The sequence below is a fragment of the Ascaphus truei genome, chromosome 1 (genome assembly GCF_040206685.1).
Source record: "Ascaphus truei isolate aAscTru1 chromosome 1, aAscTru1.hap1, whole genome shotgun sequence".
Taxonomy (NCBI): Eukaryota; Metazoa; Chordata; class Amphibia; order Anura; family Ascaphidae; genus Ascaphus; species Ascaphus truei.
In genome coordinates this window covers 414,933,502-414,950,611 of record NC_134483.1, presented here as the reverse complement: position 1 = coordinate 414,950,611, position 17,110 = coordinate 414,933,502, and the positions used below count along the sequence as shown (strand labels likewise).

The 17,110-nt window shown below is 44.3% G+C and overlaps 1 protein-coding gene across 1 annotated transcript in view; it reads right to left on the bottom strand.

Annotated features, from left to right (window-relative positions):
* Positions 1 to 16,527, bottom strand: part of FREM3 (FRAS1 related extracellular matrix 3) — a 113,792-nt gene extending 97,265 nt beyond the window's left edge. Inside the window, exons 1-2 of the mRNA XM_075614370.1 lie at positions 11,228 to 16,527; positions 10,585 to 10,674 (exon numbers count right to left, since the gene is read on the bottom strand). Of these exons, the coding sequence (XP_075470485.1) occupies positions 10,585 to 10,674; positions 11,228 to 16,271 (5,134 nt within the window). The 5' untranslated portion in view covers positions 16,272 to 16,527. The remainder of the gene's footprint in view (positions 1 to 10,584; positions 10,675 to 11,227) is intronic.
* Between the last annotated feature and the right edge of the window lie 583 nt (positions 16,528 to 17,110).

Sequence of the window (17,110 nt, the reverse complement as noted above, 5' to 3'; positions counted from 1 at the left end):
GGCCATAGAGGGCACGTGCGCATGCGCGTACGAAAGTAACGAGGCGGACGATGCTTGGTAGGACAATTTTTTATTTTGCTGCACGGCGGCCGGGTAACATGCGCGGCTCAGCCAATGAGGGTGAACCGCTCATGTAACGTCACGGGCACGCCTCCGGCACACCCTCGCAACGCCCCCCGTCGCACAACCCTACAGGCCACGTATTGCTTCTAGTACAGGTGTGCGTGACATCATGCACTCTGTCGCGCCCATGCATCTGTACTATATCCGAGGCCTAATAGACCTCATTATGCACAGCACTTGGATTTTGGACATTAGTAATGATTTAAATTTCTAGATACATCTAGAAAAAACTGGAAGCCCAGGCACTGCTTGTGACTATAGGAGGCTCACTGAACGCCTCACAATGGCATTATTTAGGCTACTGAATGGTGCAAAGGTTTATGTGGGGTTTCATTTAAAGGGGCGGTGCCTCTAGGATTAAGGTGTACTGGTAGCAGAGACATGTTTAAGTACGGTAGTTACATCTGAGAGATCGATGCCTTTTTTTCTTTTTCCAAAGTCCAACATCTATAAGAAGGAATTTGGTTTTAGGTTTTAACTAAAAAACAGTGGGGAGACCCTACAGACTGATCATCTAGCACAGGGGTGGCCAAATCCAGTCCTCAAGGGCCACCAACAGGTCAGGTTTTCAGGATATCCCTGCTTCAGCACAGGTGGCTCAATCAGTGGCTCATTCAAATGAGCTGGGCCACTGATTGAACTTCCTGTGCTGAAGCAGGGATATCCATAATACCTGACCTGTTGGTGGCCCTTGCGGACTGGAGTTGGCCGTCCTGATCTAATACTTCCATTTGAAACTAATAAAACCGGAAATGTAGCATAATCCATTGAATTCCACCTCTTGTCGCAGCCCAACCACAGTTAGGAGACAAAGACGCCACAAGGTGAGTATGGAAACGAAAAAAAAGGATAAACACCAAATTCAAATGTCTCCATTTCCCCCCCATTAACTTAAAACGGATAAACACTGATTTTTAATCAAATGGGAAAACAAAAACAATTAACACAGAAAATAAACACTGAATCCCGAAACCCATATCTATAAGTATTAAAGTAACAACTTGTTGTATGAGATACAGCTCTCACACTAGTATCTCATACAACAAGTTGTTATATAAATAGTCTTTATTCTCCCTATGCACCAAAGTATCCAAGCTTAAATTTGAAGGTAAATTAATATCTAAAACATCTAAGAGCGAGCTGAAGGTTTTTCTCAGTTATTCACTATAAGTATTAAAGTATGACTTGTGAACATGGTGAAGGGTTTCATTGCCTCTGACCATTCCCTTTGTGTGATGTCACTGTCCGGGCAAAGTCTTCCTTTCTTAAATTTTAGTGACTGACAAACACTGCCCTACCCAGAGGCCACAAAGAAAAGGGTTTTGTGCTTAATTAATAAAAGAAACAAAAGCAGCAACATGATTAAGAATTCACGTAGTCTTTAAGGACATTACAAAATGTTGTTTTTTGGTCGGCTACTAGGGGTTTTACCTAGAAGAATCCTACTTTAAAAGAACAGTACCATGCAGAGGGATATTTTCAACTATTAGTACTGTATCCTGAGAAAACTGAATGTATTTGTTATGTTGCTTTTCTGGTTTCACTGAATAAAGAATTATCATCTACACCAGGGGAGTGCACACTTTGGCAGCTGTGCCCATCTGCCTTCCCTCCGCTGGTACTTGCGCCCCCTCCCTTACCTTGATGCAGCATCAAATGACGCTGCAGGGTCATGTGACGTCATGTCACTGCCCCGCAGCGTCACTTGACGCGTGTGATGTCACATGACCCCGAAGAGCACCGGGCCCCTGCAACGGTCCGCACCCCCCAGAAAAATCTCCCGCCCCCCACTTTGCGCACCGCTGACTACACAAACTTATGTTTATCTGTTTGACTAGACAAGGAATTACTTAAAGAATAAAATATAATAATTGACATGAAGATTTGAGGATTGACAGACTGTCACTGAAAGAGGACAGGTAAAGTTTGTAAGAACCCTCCAAAGCATTTGTTTATCGTGGAAACAATAAGAATTAAAAAATTATATTTAAAAATATTTATAGTTGTCTTTTTATTTGAAGGTGAAAAGTACCTAAATGTAACCTGTTAAACATTGGGAGGGAATATCTGATGTCTTTAATGAATGTTTTCGATGTTTTAGCTATTGGTTCCATGGCCTAGTAGAGAAACCCCTCACTACATGCTCAATGGATGAGTGAGCCAAGCGAAGACATCAACTAGACCGTGGACACTTTGGATGTGGTTTTTTTTGTCTGTTTTTGTTTGTGTGTTCTCTCTCCACAGGGCAAATGGCTTTAACTGGGAGAAGGAGCAGCTCAGTGAGTAGAGTCACTGATTGACACTGAGAGTTTGAAGCAGGGGAACCTGGCTCAATTCCTGGTGTCAGCTCCTTGTGACTTTGGGCAAGTCAGCTTATCTCCCTGTGCCCGAGGCACCAAAACATAGATTGTAAGCTCCACATGGCAGGAACTGTGACTGCAAAATTTATCTGTGAAGCACTACATAAAACTGGCAGCGCTTTACAAGAACATGCTATTATTATAACTGATGCTGATGAAATTTTGAGGGTAACTTAGATCTGCCAGAAGTTTCAACCACATCCGTGCAGCCCCCATCTTGGATTTATTTTATGCTAATAGAATTAAAAATACATCTCATCAACTGTATTCTTGATAAAAAAAAAACATTAAATCTATTATTTTGCAACTTGTACTACATTTTTAGATAATTTGCATGAACCGTTTCAGAGAAATGTAATATTTACAATTTTCCTAGTTGATACATATTACTTTAAATGCTGATTGCCAATTTTCTACTTTGTATTAAAAATGTATATCTGCTGTTATAATTCATGTTCTTTAGTTGATACTATGTAGGTATTTTTCAATCCCCCTTCAGTCACTGTAATATTTATGCAACCAGACTTCTGTCTCCATTTTTACTCACGTGTAACCGTGGTTTTGTATTCACTGTGAACTATTTGCTTTGGTTATTTGTGTCCCGTTGTGTTTTAGCTTTGTGTATCAATGACTTCACAATAACTTCAACAAGACTTTTCTGCCTCCACTTTTCTTTTTTAAGTGGGGGTATTTATCAGAACACAATGGACTTTACCTAAAGATATATTTATTTAGCCATGATAATCCAACGTTTCGGCTGACCGCAGCTTTCCTTAGATAGTGGCAGAAAGGCTGCAGCAGTCAGCCGGAACATTACATTTTTATGGCTAAATAAATCTTCTTTGGATCAAGTCCATTGTGTCCCACTCAACTTTTACTTTCCTAATTAAGATTCTTGAGGATCCAGCAGAATGACCCCTGAAGCACTGAGCACCAGCAATAATCATCTGTTATTTACATCTGAAAGGAGTGCCTGGGGTCACCTATATTCTTGTTAATTACCAGGGTCATGTTTTCTGTGCAGCTTGTCTTGAAAAAAAAAAAAAGCAATGTTGAGCTCCAAAATGTTGACAAGGAATTGACATTTTGTTTGTCAGTGTGATGGTTTAATTTTGGGGCCTAGCAATCCTCTAACACGTGTTAAAGAACTAGTCTTAAAAACATGCAGGTGCTACTGGCCTCCCCGGAATGGAACATGTTAAATTGGTGACATGCTTAATTATTGTATCACATCACAATATGACCGTTACAGCAATATACAGACACAGTCACTTCATGGCGACTTAATAGAGGTGTTTTTTCTCTAGAAACATTTATTCAATATAGAACTCAAAATGTCATGGGATTTGCAGATTTTCAAAGCGTAGAAAATGTGTGGATTAGTCTGAACCTACACTAGGATTTTGCTGATGACCTTTAACCTTTCTTGCAGGATAATACTAATCACTCTTCTCAACATTTTAAAATAAAGAAAGACAAGCTCTTCGGGGCAGGGCTGATACAAATGTCAAGAGTGCAAAGGTTTGAAAACTCTAAATAATAGGTGAAACCTCCAGGCGTTGTGAAGCTGTTAACCTATTTTACATCAGAGAGGATAGAAAATAATTCCTGATGTTGGGGGGTTCTGTCTATTTGGATTGAGAGCACAAAAGAAACATGGCTAAAACAATAAAAACAATAACTGCCCAAATACCCAGGCTGCACAAAATAGGATTTCAAGTATGCATATTACATGGCTGTAATGCAGTTTTTAATAACCACCAGAATTGTTTTTGGAATATGCTTCAAGACAACTCCAGAACCTCTGAATAAGTGAAAACTATGAAACTGGAATCCTGCACTTATAATGATTACTTTTTTTCCCTTAGTTAATGCCAAGAGCATTGTGGACATTTTAGCTGCCAGTAATTTCAAGGTCATTCAAGCATTTCTTTATAGAGGTTTACATACAACCAAGCCTTGCAGCACTTTGTTCCAAAATGCAAAAGAAAGGGATTACTGAATTCTTGTTCCTCCCCTTTACCACTGATATATATCAGGATTAGCTCAGTGAGGAACGGCACTGACTCTGCAAACAATGTCACTGAGTTTGGATCAGCGGAAGCTGGTTCAATTCCTGGTGTCATCTCCTTGTGACCTTGGGCTAGTCACTTTATCTCCATGTGCCACAGGCACCAAAAACATAGATTGTAAGATCATCTGAGCAGGGACTGTGTCTGTAATAATATCTGTGTGCTGCGTGCTGTGCACTATACTGTAATTGTGAAGATCTTTGAGTCCCATCCAGAGAAGAGTGTTATATGAAATAAAGTTGTAATTATTATTATTATTTGACGAAAGAAGCAATCATTCCACAAAACTATTGAAAAAACACAGGAATGAAATGTAGTTTTGAAAACATTTAGTTATTTTTTACATTTTCCTTTGAGAAAAGTAATCATAAGGCATGACATCTATCAAATGTTATAAGGGATTGCAAATTACTTTAGATCCCATCAAATATTTAATATGATCAACAACGTGTTGCAGGGCCATCTAGAGTAAAAAATAGAGTGAAATCGCAGCTCCCTGTGATAACTGGAATCAAACTACATGCAGAATAATGTCCAGCAGGAGCCCCTGACACAAAAGGTCAAATACTTTAGGTCCAGGTGTAAAGAATCTAAAGAAAATAACTTTATTAATATTATTAGGAGCAATAAGATAAGGCTCCTATTCAACAGCTGTTTTCTTCTTCCTATGCAACCTTATCACTTGAGAAAGTTCTTCCCCGAGATGGAGAAGGCGGATTTACAGCAAATTATATAGGGGCCTCAGAGGAAATGAACTGCAAAATAAATCAGTAGGCAAAATCTGCATACTGGACTAATCGTGGGTCTATGGTGGCTCACTTCCTGCCTAACAGTGTGCCAATGTACAACAGCTGCAAAAGTGACAGCACATCCAATCCTAGCCTGTGCATTAAAAGCCCTGCCGCAGCATCAGTTAGTGTGCTACACAGAAGAGGATGTAAAAGAACTGGTGAAAGAAATGTATTTGTTTCCTGCCAATTCCTTTCCAGCTGGCTTGGACTCGGCTCTTTAATTGCGATCATAGGAGGTTCCGGCCAAAGGCCATTTGCATCCTGTCATTGCTTTGTCAATTGATTACTCTACTGGCTCCAACAAGAGAATATCTTTCCAGCTGTACTTTAGCCAGGGTTACCAAATGCCAACACAGTGGTATGTGTAGTGCATTCTTTAACTGATACAGTATGTAGTCAGATGCTCATCCTCCTCATTGCCTTGTAATATTATTTATTGAATAGAATATTTATTCTTCGTTTGAACATCATGCAGGTTGTGATCATTTGGGGTCTGCAGGGAATTTACACATTTTTTTTCCCATGAGTAATAGAAGTTTGAAGAAGACGCCTCTCTTTCTTTTGCAAACTTGTGATAATTTCATTACGATAAGCTTTTTGTTGTCCCGATGAAAATAATGGGAAATAGTGTGTTACTTTAGTCAATTTATAAATCTCTGGTATACAACTAAATTCAACATTTAACATTTAACTCAGCACGTTTACTAATTCAATATGCCAAAACGCACTGTTTCGCATTAACATAAAAAGGATCTGAATGGAAATGATGCACATATTTCCCAAAAGTGGCTCAGTGAGTAAAGACACTGACTGGCACTGAGTCTGAAGCAGGGGAACCTTGTTCAATTCCCGGTGTCTGCTCCTTGTGACCTTGAGCAAGTCACTTTATCTCCCTGTGCCTCAGGCACCAAAAACATAGATTGTAAGCTCCACAGGGCAGGGACTTGTGCCTGCAAAATGTCTCTGTAAAGCGCTACGTAAAAAACTAGCAGCGCTATACAAGAACATGCTATTATTATTATAATAAACCTAATTTTTCAGCACTAACTAAACTATGCACTGTAAGATGATATTTTACCAAGTTGTATTACATGACAACTGCAAGCTATTCAATGTTATATCCTTCGTGTGTCCAATATAATGTCACTTATGGACACTTCCTTTATCCGTTATGCTTTCTTGACGCCCTCTCCATCATAATTCCAATAAACCCTACACTTATGCAGGTGAGTAATTCAAAAAGTCATTACAAGTACAAGTTCCCCAAGTAACAAAGGGAATGATAGATCATTTTTTTTCCTGGTCTTCATATAATTATTTCCGGCCATCGTTTACATTTGAGAGTGAATTAGCAAAGCAGTAATTACAAGCATTGTAACTGATGACGGCGCTAGAAATCAGTTTCACATCTCACTCGTCATCACTTGTTTTGTTATCTACACACATTCTACAATGCAATTGACTCTTCTCACTACTCTTGCTGTTCATGGGAACTTGTGAATTTGGAACTGTGCTTGTTTAAACACGCCTAAGGAAATAAAGCCATTCCGAACAGACCTTTTTAGTGCCCCTCACACAAATGCAGAAATCTTTCCATTGCAACAATTTACGAACCCTGGGAGCTAGACATTCAGTGAGTCGACCACAGGCAGCAATTTCTTTGAGAATCTGAAGCACAAAATACACTGAAGTGCAACACTCACTTCTGACTTACAGCCATATTGAATGTAGGTACTAGAAGAGAGTTCCCCAATAGCACCAGGCCCCTATTTTTAGTTATATACTGTAGAAAAAGAAATGAAGCAATATAATATTACTTGTCTACAAGTAAGCATGAAAGAATGCAGTACAACACAATAACAGCGCATTTGAAGTCAGTGGGAACAATAGCCCAAAGACAGTTTTGCCTCATTCCAATAATTAGTTGGTCACTCCTACTGACTCCCCTTATCCCACCCCCAGCAATGTATTCTAAACCACCAGGGTAACAGGGGAACACACTATACAAAAAACACAATCTAATGGGACAAGCGTAAATAAAAGGTGTTAGAAAACTTTTGGGCTAGGTTACTAAGCGTTGCAAGTAGCTTTTTTAAATGCAAAATAGGCACATGGAGATTTCATGTTAAATTGCGCTTGTGTGTGTCTATCATTAACCTGAACTTTCAGTGTCAAAAATTTGATTTAGATTTTTCGGGGGGAGTGCCTTAGGGGCACAGATGTTAATGCTATGTACTAAAAAATAAGGTTTATACTGTATACATAATAAGTAGAAAGGCAATCAAAATCGCCAACCAAGTTCAAGTTGGGCAAAAACCCTCAAAAGTCAGTTAATGTTTGCACAGAATTAAGTTGCTAAAGTATGTATCAACCAGAAATGTATTTGATGCGGTATGGATGTTTCATTATATAGGTTAACAAAATGTATTCTTTTCACAGTATGGCTATTATTAAATTAAAAAAAAAAAAAAGACGGGGTGTGTGCCGAGCACGTACGTTGCAAGAGAAATTTCTCTGTGCATTAGCGAATGGCGCTGGCCACTTCTGCGCATGCGCCAGCGGCATTTCTTACTTCTGCACTTGCACGGGTGGAGCTGGCCTTTTGCGCAAGCGTGGGCAGAGCTGGCCGCTTTAGCACATACGCGAGCAGCGCTGGACACTTCTCTGCATATGCGAGCAGCGCTGATCTCTTCTGTGCATGCTCGAGCAGCACTGGCCGCTACTGCGCATGTGCGAGCATCAGGTAAGGGGATAGCGTGTGCATGCGCGCACGTGAACGTGTCTGACCACATTTTGTCTCCAGCAACGATTTTTAGTGCTGTGAGAATAGCCTGCGGGGGCTCGCGTGCACGCGCCTTACTTCCATTATGCATTTTCGTCTCCATGCAGGAGTTTTGTCCTATGAGAATACAGTAGGTGCCAGCAAAGAAGTTTCACTTCAATATTACACAAATAATTTATATTTACTAATACTAGTTATAAATGAAAAATATACATAATTCTGTTTTAAATTTACATTTTGTGCCAGGTATTCATCATAGCTAAATGCATCAAAATGAATTTCAAACAACGAGTAATGCATCGCATGTATGAAGCCTTCATATTGTACACACAATGCATATTTTATGATGTTTTGTACAATTTTTGTTATGTACAATTTTTTCGCACTATAGTTTTTGTATATTTTGTGCTGGCACCTACTAAATTTTCATAGGACAAAATCCCTTCATGGAGACGAAAATGTGTAATGGAAGTAAGGCCTCGCCCAGGGTGGTGCTGAGCGGACGCGCTCATGCTGGACACGTTGCGACAATGCACGTGGCCTGCGTGAGCGGGCGGGTGCACCTCCTCAGTGCTCAGCTGCTTGCCGAGAAAGCAAAATTGATTTTGCTGCTTGCAAGCATTGGGCGAACCAGCTCTGTGACATCATGGCTGCGCCCCCAGATGCGCGTGCACCTAGCCGGCCAGGAATCACCCGGCCTAGCAGGGCGCAGCGCTGGAGCGCCAGGGTGCCTGTTTCCACCCTGAATGAGGCCTAAGGCGCATGCACGCGCACCCCCACAGGCTAATCTCACAGCACTAAAAATTGTTGCTTAAGACGAAAAAGTGTTCAGGCGTGTTCATGAGCATGCACGAATGCACTAGCCCCTTACCTGATGCTCGCGCAGCAGTGGCCAGCGCAGCCCGAGTGTATGCGCAGAAGTGACCAGTGTTGCTCATGCATGCGCAGAAGTAGCCAGCGCTACCCGCGCTTGCTCAGAACCAGGCAGCGCCATTTGCGCATACGCATACGTGGCCAGCGCCATTCACACCCCATCTTTTTTTTTATGTACAATTAAAAAAAATATGATCTATGTACATAAGCCTCTCCATACTATTTTTTAATATTGTCTGTCAATTCAATTAAATAAACTAAGCCTAATTATGTAGGATGTTTAGCTTATTTGTACCGTTGTATAATGGTGCAAGTCAAACATCATTGTATCATCAGATGAAATAAAGAAAAAAACACAAGCAAGGCATGAATATATTGGTCAGTTGCATGTTAAAGGTGGTAAACACACCAGTTTATTCACATTTCTAACACTGTGACAATAACCTCCCAAGCCTCAAATCTTGGAATGTAATGCACTAAATTATATGAAGATACCATGGTAACAGCCTCTGTGTAAATATCAGTTCTGTATTTAAATCTTTCATTTCTAGATAGGGCAAAATATTTTGTAAAATATAGCCTTCCTCTGAACAGTTTTTTTTTTTTTACATTCAAGCCATATGTATGACATGCATTGTAAGGAGAAATACATTTTAACCCCTTTGATGGCAGAGGGTCCAGCAGTATGTTGAATGTAACATCCTCCCACATTTGATTAGCTGTTTATTATAATTATTTTTTCAAACTTAACTGTAAAATCCTTACTTCTAAAAATACAAACAAATATTGCATATTCGTTCCCTACTTTCTTGCCCTTGAATCATGTTTATGACAGAAGCAGAATGGAATATAAGTAAGTAGCAGAAGTGTCTTGAAACTGCTGGAAGGAATGCTACTATGAAGACTGATATCTTGTGTGGTCCACAGTGTTATTTCATTTTACGTGAGCATTTCAGTTTTTACACACACCATTTAATTGGTGATAAACCCACCACAGGTCTGTGACCCAACACACTTTGGTGCACTACTACTGTCTTTGTTGTGTCATACCCATTGTAAGTTTAGTTTCATGTTTTATGGACACATCTCTATTTGTATCACTGTCTCAGTGATTAACTGTGTTTAGTGCGCTATTTTTGTAAATAGCTACATACATGATGCTATATGAATAAAGCAATATGTGACATGTGCATACATTAGAGATGACAACACAATACAAAAATAAGTAATGAATGACTTTAGTAGAGTTTGTATTGCCCCCTGGCTAAAGCTACTGCACCTCTACAAACCCAGACATGCCACTTCCAATCAAATGTAGTACATATGTTATGAAGTTAGGGCTTTGAAGCAAGATGACACTGAAGTGCAGTCTCTACCAGATACATTGTATATGAGGCTGATATGAAATCTATTGCTGCAGGACTGATCTGAAATGTATGATAGTTATCAATTAAATATAAAAGCCATTGAAGGGGCACAGCACTAAGATTAGAGCCACAGAAAACGTGCTTGAAAAAAACCCCAAAGCTTGATAACAAAGAAATACAGTTCAACAAACAAGCTAAATATTTACAAGAACTTACCACTGTCTTCTATTGAGAAATGAAATATGTCATTTGTGGCATTGTCACCATCTTTTAAAACATAGCAGATCTTCATGTCATCAACATCACCTGATAAAAACAGAGCAACATAGTACTTGGTTATTTAAGTACCAAAGCCTCTTCTGGGGTGTATGACATACTACACAACAGGAAATGTGTGTTTAAATGGAAACAAAGAAAACACGTTTTTCTTACAGCTTTACGTTATTTAACAGTGATGTCAACACATTGTATGAGATTAAATGTTAGTTAGTTTTTTTTTAACTTTCCAAAGGGCAATGTATACTTTCTTAGCTGATCAACCACGCATTGGCACAGAATTCCTTTCATCTCCCCCAAGAGAAGCGAAACAAATGCACAATATTCTTGTATATACAGTAGCAGCCACCTCATCTGCCTCCCAATCAGTGCAACATCATTACTTACAGTAACAGATGATGCTAGGATGTTTACATAATAATGCCTACTGCTAAATAAACTGGGGCGCAAATAGCACATGTATAAAAAGAAAACCATAAAACTTTGTGTTTGATAACTACAGTACAGGGCTGTTTTCAATCACGTTTACCACTTAAATGTAATTTAAAAGCAAATGAATAAATACACATTTGATAGCACTTACCCTGTGTAAATGTCTTGATAGAGTCATTGCCGCGAACCATATTGATAATAACCCCGTGCCGTGGTCCATCTACAACTCTGTATTTGAGCAGCTTGTGTGGGCTATCTCGATCTTCTGCCTTCAGAGATTTGCTAGTGATCATAAATCCCAAATGTCCCGAGTGGAGGCTCTTCAGAGTTGGTGCTCCCTTGTTTACAATAATTTGGGGTATGCCGTTATCCAGAGAATGTATCTGGATCTTCATCATTTGGGGCTTTCGTGTCTCGAAAGTGGCGTCAGGCAATCTGTAAAACTCAGTATGTGTCCCATCCGTGACAGTGAAGGAGAAGCTGTCTTCAGAAGACTCGGTTCCATCATGCTTGTAGCTGATCAGGTTCTCGTTTAGGTCTTGCTTAGTGAACGTTGTGACCTGTTGGCTGTTATTGAACAAAATCTGACCGTGAACTGGCACTTGGGTGACTGTAAAACACAGAAAGGTGTCAGGCGTATCCCTGTCCTCTACAGTGAGCTCAAAAGGAGTGATGAGCTTGTTTTCCCCTTCGTTTACCCCTAGGTCACTGATGGTAAGGACTGGCTTCTTGTTGTCCACATCAGTGATGGAGACGCGGAAAGTGCGGAAAACTGGGTTATAGCCATCTGTCACCTCAAACTCAAAGCTGTCCATCTTCATCTCATCTTCTGAGGTGTGTATATAGTATATCTTGTTTCCGGCCAGCTGCAGTTGAGTAAACGAGGTGATGGGAACTCCAGGGATGTCTGTGCACTCTAGGTGACCACGACTTGGTGCCCTGGTGATGCTAAATCTCAGATTTTCGTCTGGGCTGTTGATGTCACTTGTGCTAAGAAGGTCTGTGGTAAGTGTCACCTTTCCTCCCTCTTTAAGTGTGACCCCTTTGTTGATGACATCTGGGAAAAAAACGTCAATACTGCCAATACTAATGTAAAAGTACCTGTCTATGAAAGGGTTTATCCCATCAGTGATATCAAACTTGATGAGGTCACGGATACCTTCTTGACCTGTGTGGGTATACTGGATAAATCCCTGGTCAATGTCCTCTTGAGTGAAATTCATCCCCAAGGTGATATTACCTACAACTGACCCATCCTGGTCTAGGCGCTGCAAGAGTCCTTGCCTTGGGCCAAAGCGAATGACATAAGTCAGAGATTTGTCATCTGAATCTAAATCTGTGGCTTTCAGGGCCTTATTTGTGATTAACTTTGACTCATCGATTTCAACCTCAAGTCCATCATTTATTGTCATTCTTGGGGTCTCATCATCCACTGGGATGACCATGATAAGGACCTTCTTTATCACGCTGTGCTGCCCATCGGTCAAAATAACTTCAAAGCTGTCTTCCTTGGTTTCTGAGTCATCGTGCTCATAGACAATATTGGAGCTCTCTTTTATCTCCTCCAAAGTGAAGTTCAGAATGGGAACGGTGCCTGTTGTCTGTTGCTGCACTACCCTACCGTGTTGTGGGGGCTTGGTTATGATGAAGAGAAGTTCGTCCGCAGGCTGATCTGCATCTGCGGCGTTGAGAATTGGAGTGTCTATTACCAGGCTCATGCCTTCCATAACTATAAACTCCCGGATAAAGATCTCAGGTTTCTCATCATTAGTTGGAATGATGACCACAGGGAAAAAGTGGCGCTGAGAGAAACTGATTCCATCCGAGCAGCGGAAGGTGAACCGGTCTTCTAAGGGCTCTACCCCCTGGTGGATGCTCTGAACATAGTATATGTGTCCAAGGCGAATATCTCGCATGGTAAAAGCGCTGATTGGGGTTCCAGACCTGGACTTTTCTGAACCAGGGGCTGGGGAAATGTTTTCCACATAGCCAGAGGTGGGTTGGACAATTATGGTGCACAGGATTTCGTCGTTGGGTGTATCCTCGTCTTCTGCATCCAAATGCTGAGGAGTAATGACATTTTTCTCCCCTTCTAGTACTGAGAATTGCTCCCCCACCGTCACCTCTGGGGCTTCGCTGTCTACTGGCAGGATGGTGACATGCACCCTGACTCCCTGCACCTTGTTGCCTCCGATAACCCACTCATTAGAGAGGTCCGAGATGGTGAGATTGAAAGAGTCCTGTTGCCTCTGGAGTCCGATCTCTCCTGAGTTATGTGCATAGACCACTGCGCCGCTGAGGAGGTCTTGCTGAGTGAAACTCTCGGAGGGTGCCCCATTGACTAAGATGTTCCCTCTCCTGGGCGGCTCCTCGACAATGAAGGTGAGCATCAGGTCGTCGGTATCTGGGTCCGTACCCTGGATGACACTGGTGGTGATCTCAGTGCCCCCTCTCTCCAAAACCTCTATGGAAGATCCCAATAGGCCACCTGGAAGCATCAGAATGGGCGCCTCGTCGTCAACGGGCTTTACATTGATCCGGATTGTAATTGGAACTTCGTGCACTCCATCACCGACCACCAGGGAGAAAGAATCGCTTCTGGACTCGTCCCCACTGTGGATATATGATACCCGACCCTGGCTTATATCATGTAGCACAAAGGACTCTTTTAAAGACACTGCCACCCCATGATACCGCAATTCCCCATGCCGAGGGGCTTGGGACAGGCTAAAAACGATGTTCTCAGTGTCTGTGTCTTCGTCTGTGGCATCAAGCTCGGCTTTGGTAATGGTGAAGGAGCCCATTTCTGGAACTGTGAAGCCGGTGTTGGTGATTTCAGGAGGTTTGTTGTCCACCGGCTGCAAGAAGATAGTAAAGGTCCCTTGCACCGAGTTGCCCGCAGCATCGTCCACGGTGTAGTTGAACTGCAGAACCTTTGGGGCAATCCCCAGCTCCTTGTCTGGAGGTCTGTAGGAGATCTTGTGGTGGTTAATCTGGGCTTGGGTGAACTGGGTCACTTGCACTTGTTGGAGGTCGCTCAGCACTATCTGGCCGGTTAAAGCAGGGTGGTTTGGGTCGGTATCCCTGGGTTGGCTGTGCAAGGTGTACCTGATGTATCTGTCATCCGTGTCCAGGTCTGTGTAACGCAGGTGTTTTTTCTTGAAAAGGGTTACTTCATACTCCTTGACGGTCATGTGCAGGGTAGTGCCCTGATACAGTTCAGGAGGGATGTCATCTACAGGCTCCACCCGCACCATGAACACCTGCTCCACCGACTGGTTGGGTGGATCATTGTCATCCAGCACCACGAACAGCACCCTATCCAACACAGTCTGCGCGCTGTGCGCTCCCACGTGTCGGTAGTAGAGCCTCCCATCCAGGATGTCCCTCTGGTACCATTCGCTCACCACCTTCTCGTAGAGCCCTTCTTCGGGCAGGTGTGTCCAGCCTTCCACTTCTGCAGGTTCCTCCGGCTGCCTCAGGAGCAGCTCCCCCAGCCCGCTGCGGGGCTCTTGCAGCAGGAATAGGATGGAGGAGTCCTCTGAGTCAATGTCGGTGGCGCTAAGCATGAAGGGGGAGATGAGGGCCAGGCCTTTCTCGGGCAAGCCGAGCCCGGTGTTTGCGTTTAGCACCGGTGGCTCGTCGTCTGTGGGGGACACGGTGATGGGGTAAAGCAGCTCCACCAGGTGCCTGCCGTCGTCCAGCCTCAGGATGAGGTTATCGCTATATGTGTCGCTTCCATCGTGCTGGTAGAAGACCAGCCCCGAGTGCAGCTCGTGAGGGGTGAAGGTGAAGCCCTTGGCGCCGCTGTTCCTGGCACTGCTCCCCTGGGCCAAAAAGAGCTGCCCGTGCCGGAGACCCTCCACCACGCTCAGCCTCACCTCTTCCAGGTTGTCCTCGTCGCTGATGACCAGATTGTCCACTCCAGACCCCGGCCCGGACAGGGAGCGTGATTGACCCTCCAGCAGCCACAGACCTGCGTTACGCGTGGCCAGTGGTGCCAAGGTGTTCATGGGCTTCACCACGATCATGAAGGCGAAGTGGTCGGAGGATGCACCCTCGGTGTCCAGCACCTGCATCTCTAGCTGGAGAATCCTCTCGTGTCCGGACTCGCTGGCTGGGGGCTGGTAGGCAATCCTTAAATCCGCGAGATCCCTCTGGTAGAAGGATGTGATGGGCAGGTGCTGGTCGTCGGTAGTGATTAGGTAGCCAGAGGTGGCTGCCTCCAGGGGGCTTGTGAGGTTGAAGATGAGGTCCCCGGGGTCCGACTCCAAGTCCTCGGCTGCCAGCATCTCCGGGGTGAGGGCGGTCAGCACAAACTGGTCCACCTCCATCATCATCATCGACACAAAGCTGGGGCGGGGAGGGGTGTTCTCTGCACCTTCTTTGATCCTGACAGTGAGGTGGAAGTGCTCCTGTCTGCCGGGACCAGCTCCACCCCACAGCTCCACTAGCATTGGCAGGTAGTCCCGGTTGGGTGAGTTGTGGGGGGCGGTGTGCTTGTAGCGCAGCCCGGAGCTGATGAAGGTGTGACAGTCTACGCCTTGCTGGTAGCCAGTGGTCAGGTTGAGCAAGTGGCCGTACCTGGGCAGCCCCCCCGTGCCCACCAGCGGGGTGACCTTGCAGGACTCCCTGGAGGGGTCGTAGGTGAAGCCCAGCGTCTTCTTGTCGATGGGATGGCTGAGCCCGTGAAGTCTTTCAACTAGCAGGGGCAGGTTGCGGGTCACTATGTCCAGCTGCTGGAAGACCACCTCCACCTCCAGCACGAAGGGCAAAATGAGAGTGTCGGTGGGCGAGTCGTACCTCATCTGCAGCCTCACCCTGTCCTTGGCGGGGCTGCGGGATCCCAGGTGAGTGTACCTCACCTCTTCGGGGCCGAAGTCGCAGGGGAACCTCTTGGGCATCAGGGACCCCGGCCTCTGAGACAGGGCATCAGTGTCCAGGACGCTCAGGACGCATTTATCGCCGGGCTGCACTTGGATGACCAGGTCTTGCACCGGGTCCAGGGAGACCGATCTGCCCAAGGGGACGCGGATCCCGCGGTTGGCGATCAGGACGTGGTCGGGGTTGGTTAAGCGGGGGTCCAGCTGCCCCGCCACAGAGGCAAAAAGGGCCAGGGCAGCAATGGTCAAGGAGCTTAAATCTGCGGATCCCCTGCGGGCGCCTGGAGGCTGCGAGCACCTGGTCATCCTCATGTCCTGCCCAGTCTGATCTTCTGCTTAGGCAAAGTCCAAGTCCCAATATGAAGGAAATTTTCCGGGAGAAAAAAACAGTCCTATGAATGATCCCCAGTGGGGTATTGCGGCAAGGTCCCGGGACACTGCAAAATAATGTCTCCAAAGTCCCCAGATCCTGCAGGAGACTATCAAGGCTCAGTGTTTCTGCTCCGGATCCGTCTCTCCCCTGAGACACACATGAGTACAATGCGGGACAGGGGGTAGCTGCTGCAGGTAATAGTATAACGGGGAGGGGCTGGGTGGCCTCAATGTCCACCCCCCCCCAGTCACACGCCCACCCCACATAACCCCAGCCCTCCTCAAATCCCACCCTGAACACACGCCGCGCTCCTCTCCTCCAGGGAAAGGGGAGGTAAATCCGGAGCGTTTGCAGACTGGCTCCTGTGAGCACTCAGGCTGCTGCTGCTGCTGCCACTATCCGGAGACCAGTCATTTAGTCCCTTCACCTATTTTGACCCCTAAAGGTCGCCACCCTATCAATGTTAAAGTCACATCGCTGCCAGAGAGGGACCAGCATAGTATATAGACGCCGTTCATAATTATTTTAAATATATACTGATTATGGACAGCTAGTATTCGTATTACTTTACCCTCTGCTAGACGAGCCCCCACTATATGTTTTTGAAAAGGGCAAGTTCATTGAAAAGTACTCTAGGAAATGTAGTAATTGTCACACAACCCACAGCAGTGATGACAATGATTGTTTTACAGTAGACCAAATGCCATGAATGGAAATTGTCATACCTCGGGAGTGCCAAAGCACAGTAGGAAATCACTGCTGCACTACACATGTTTGT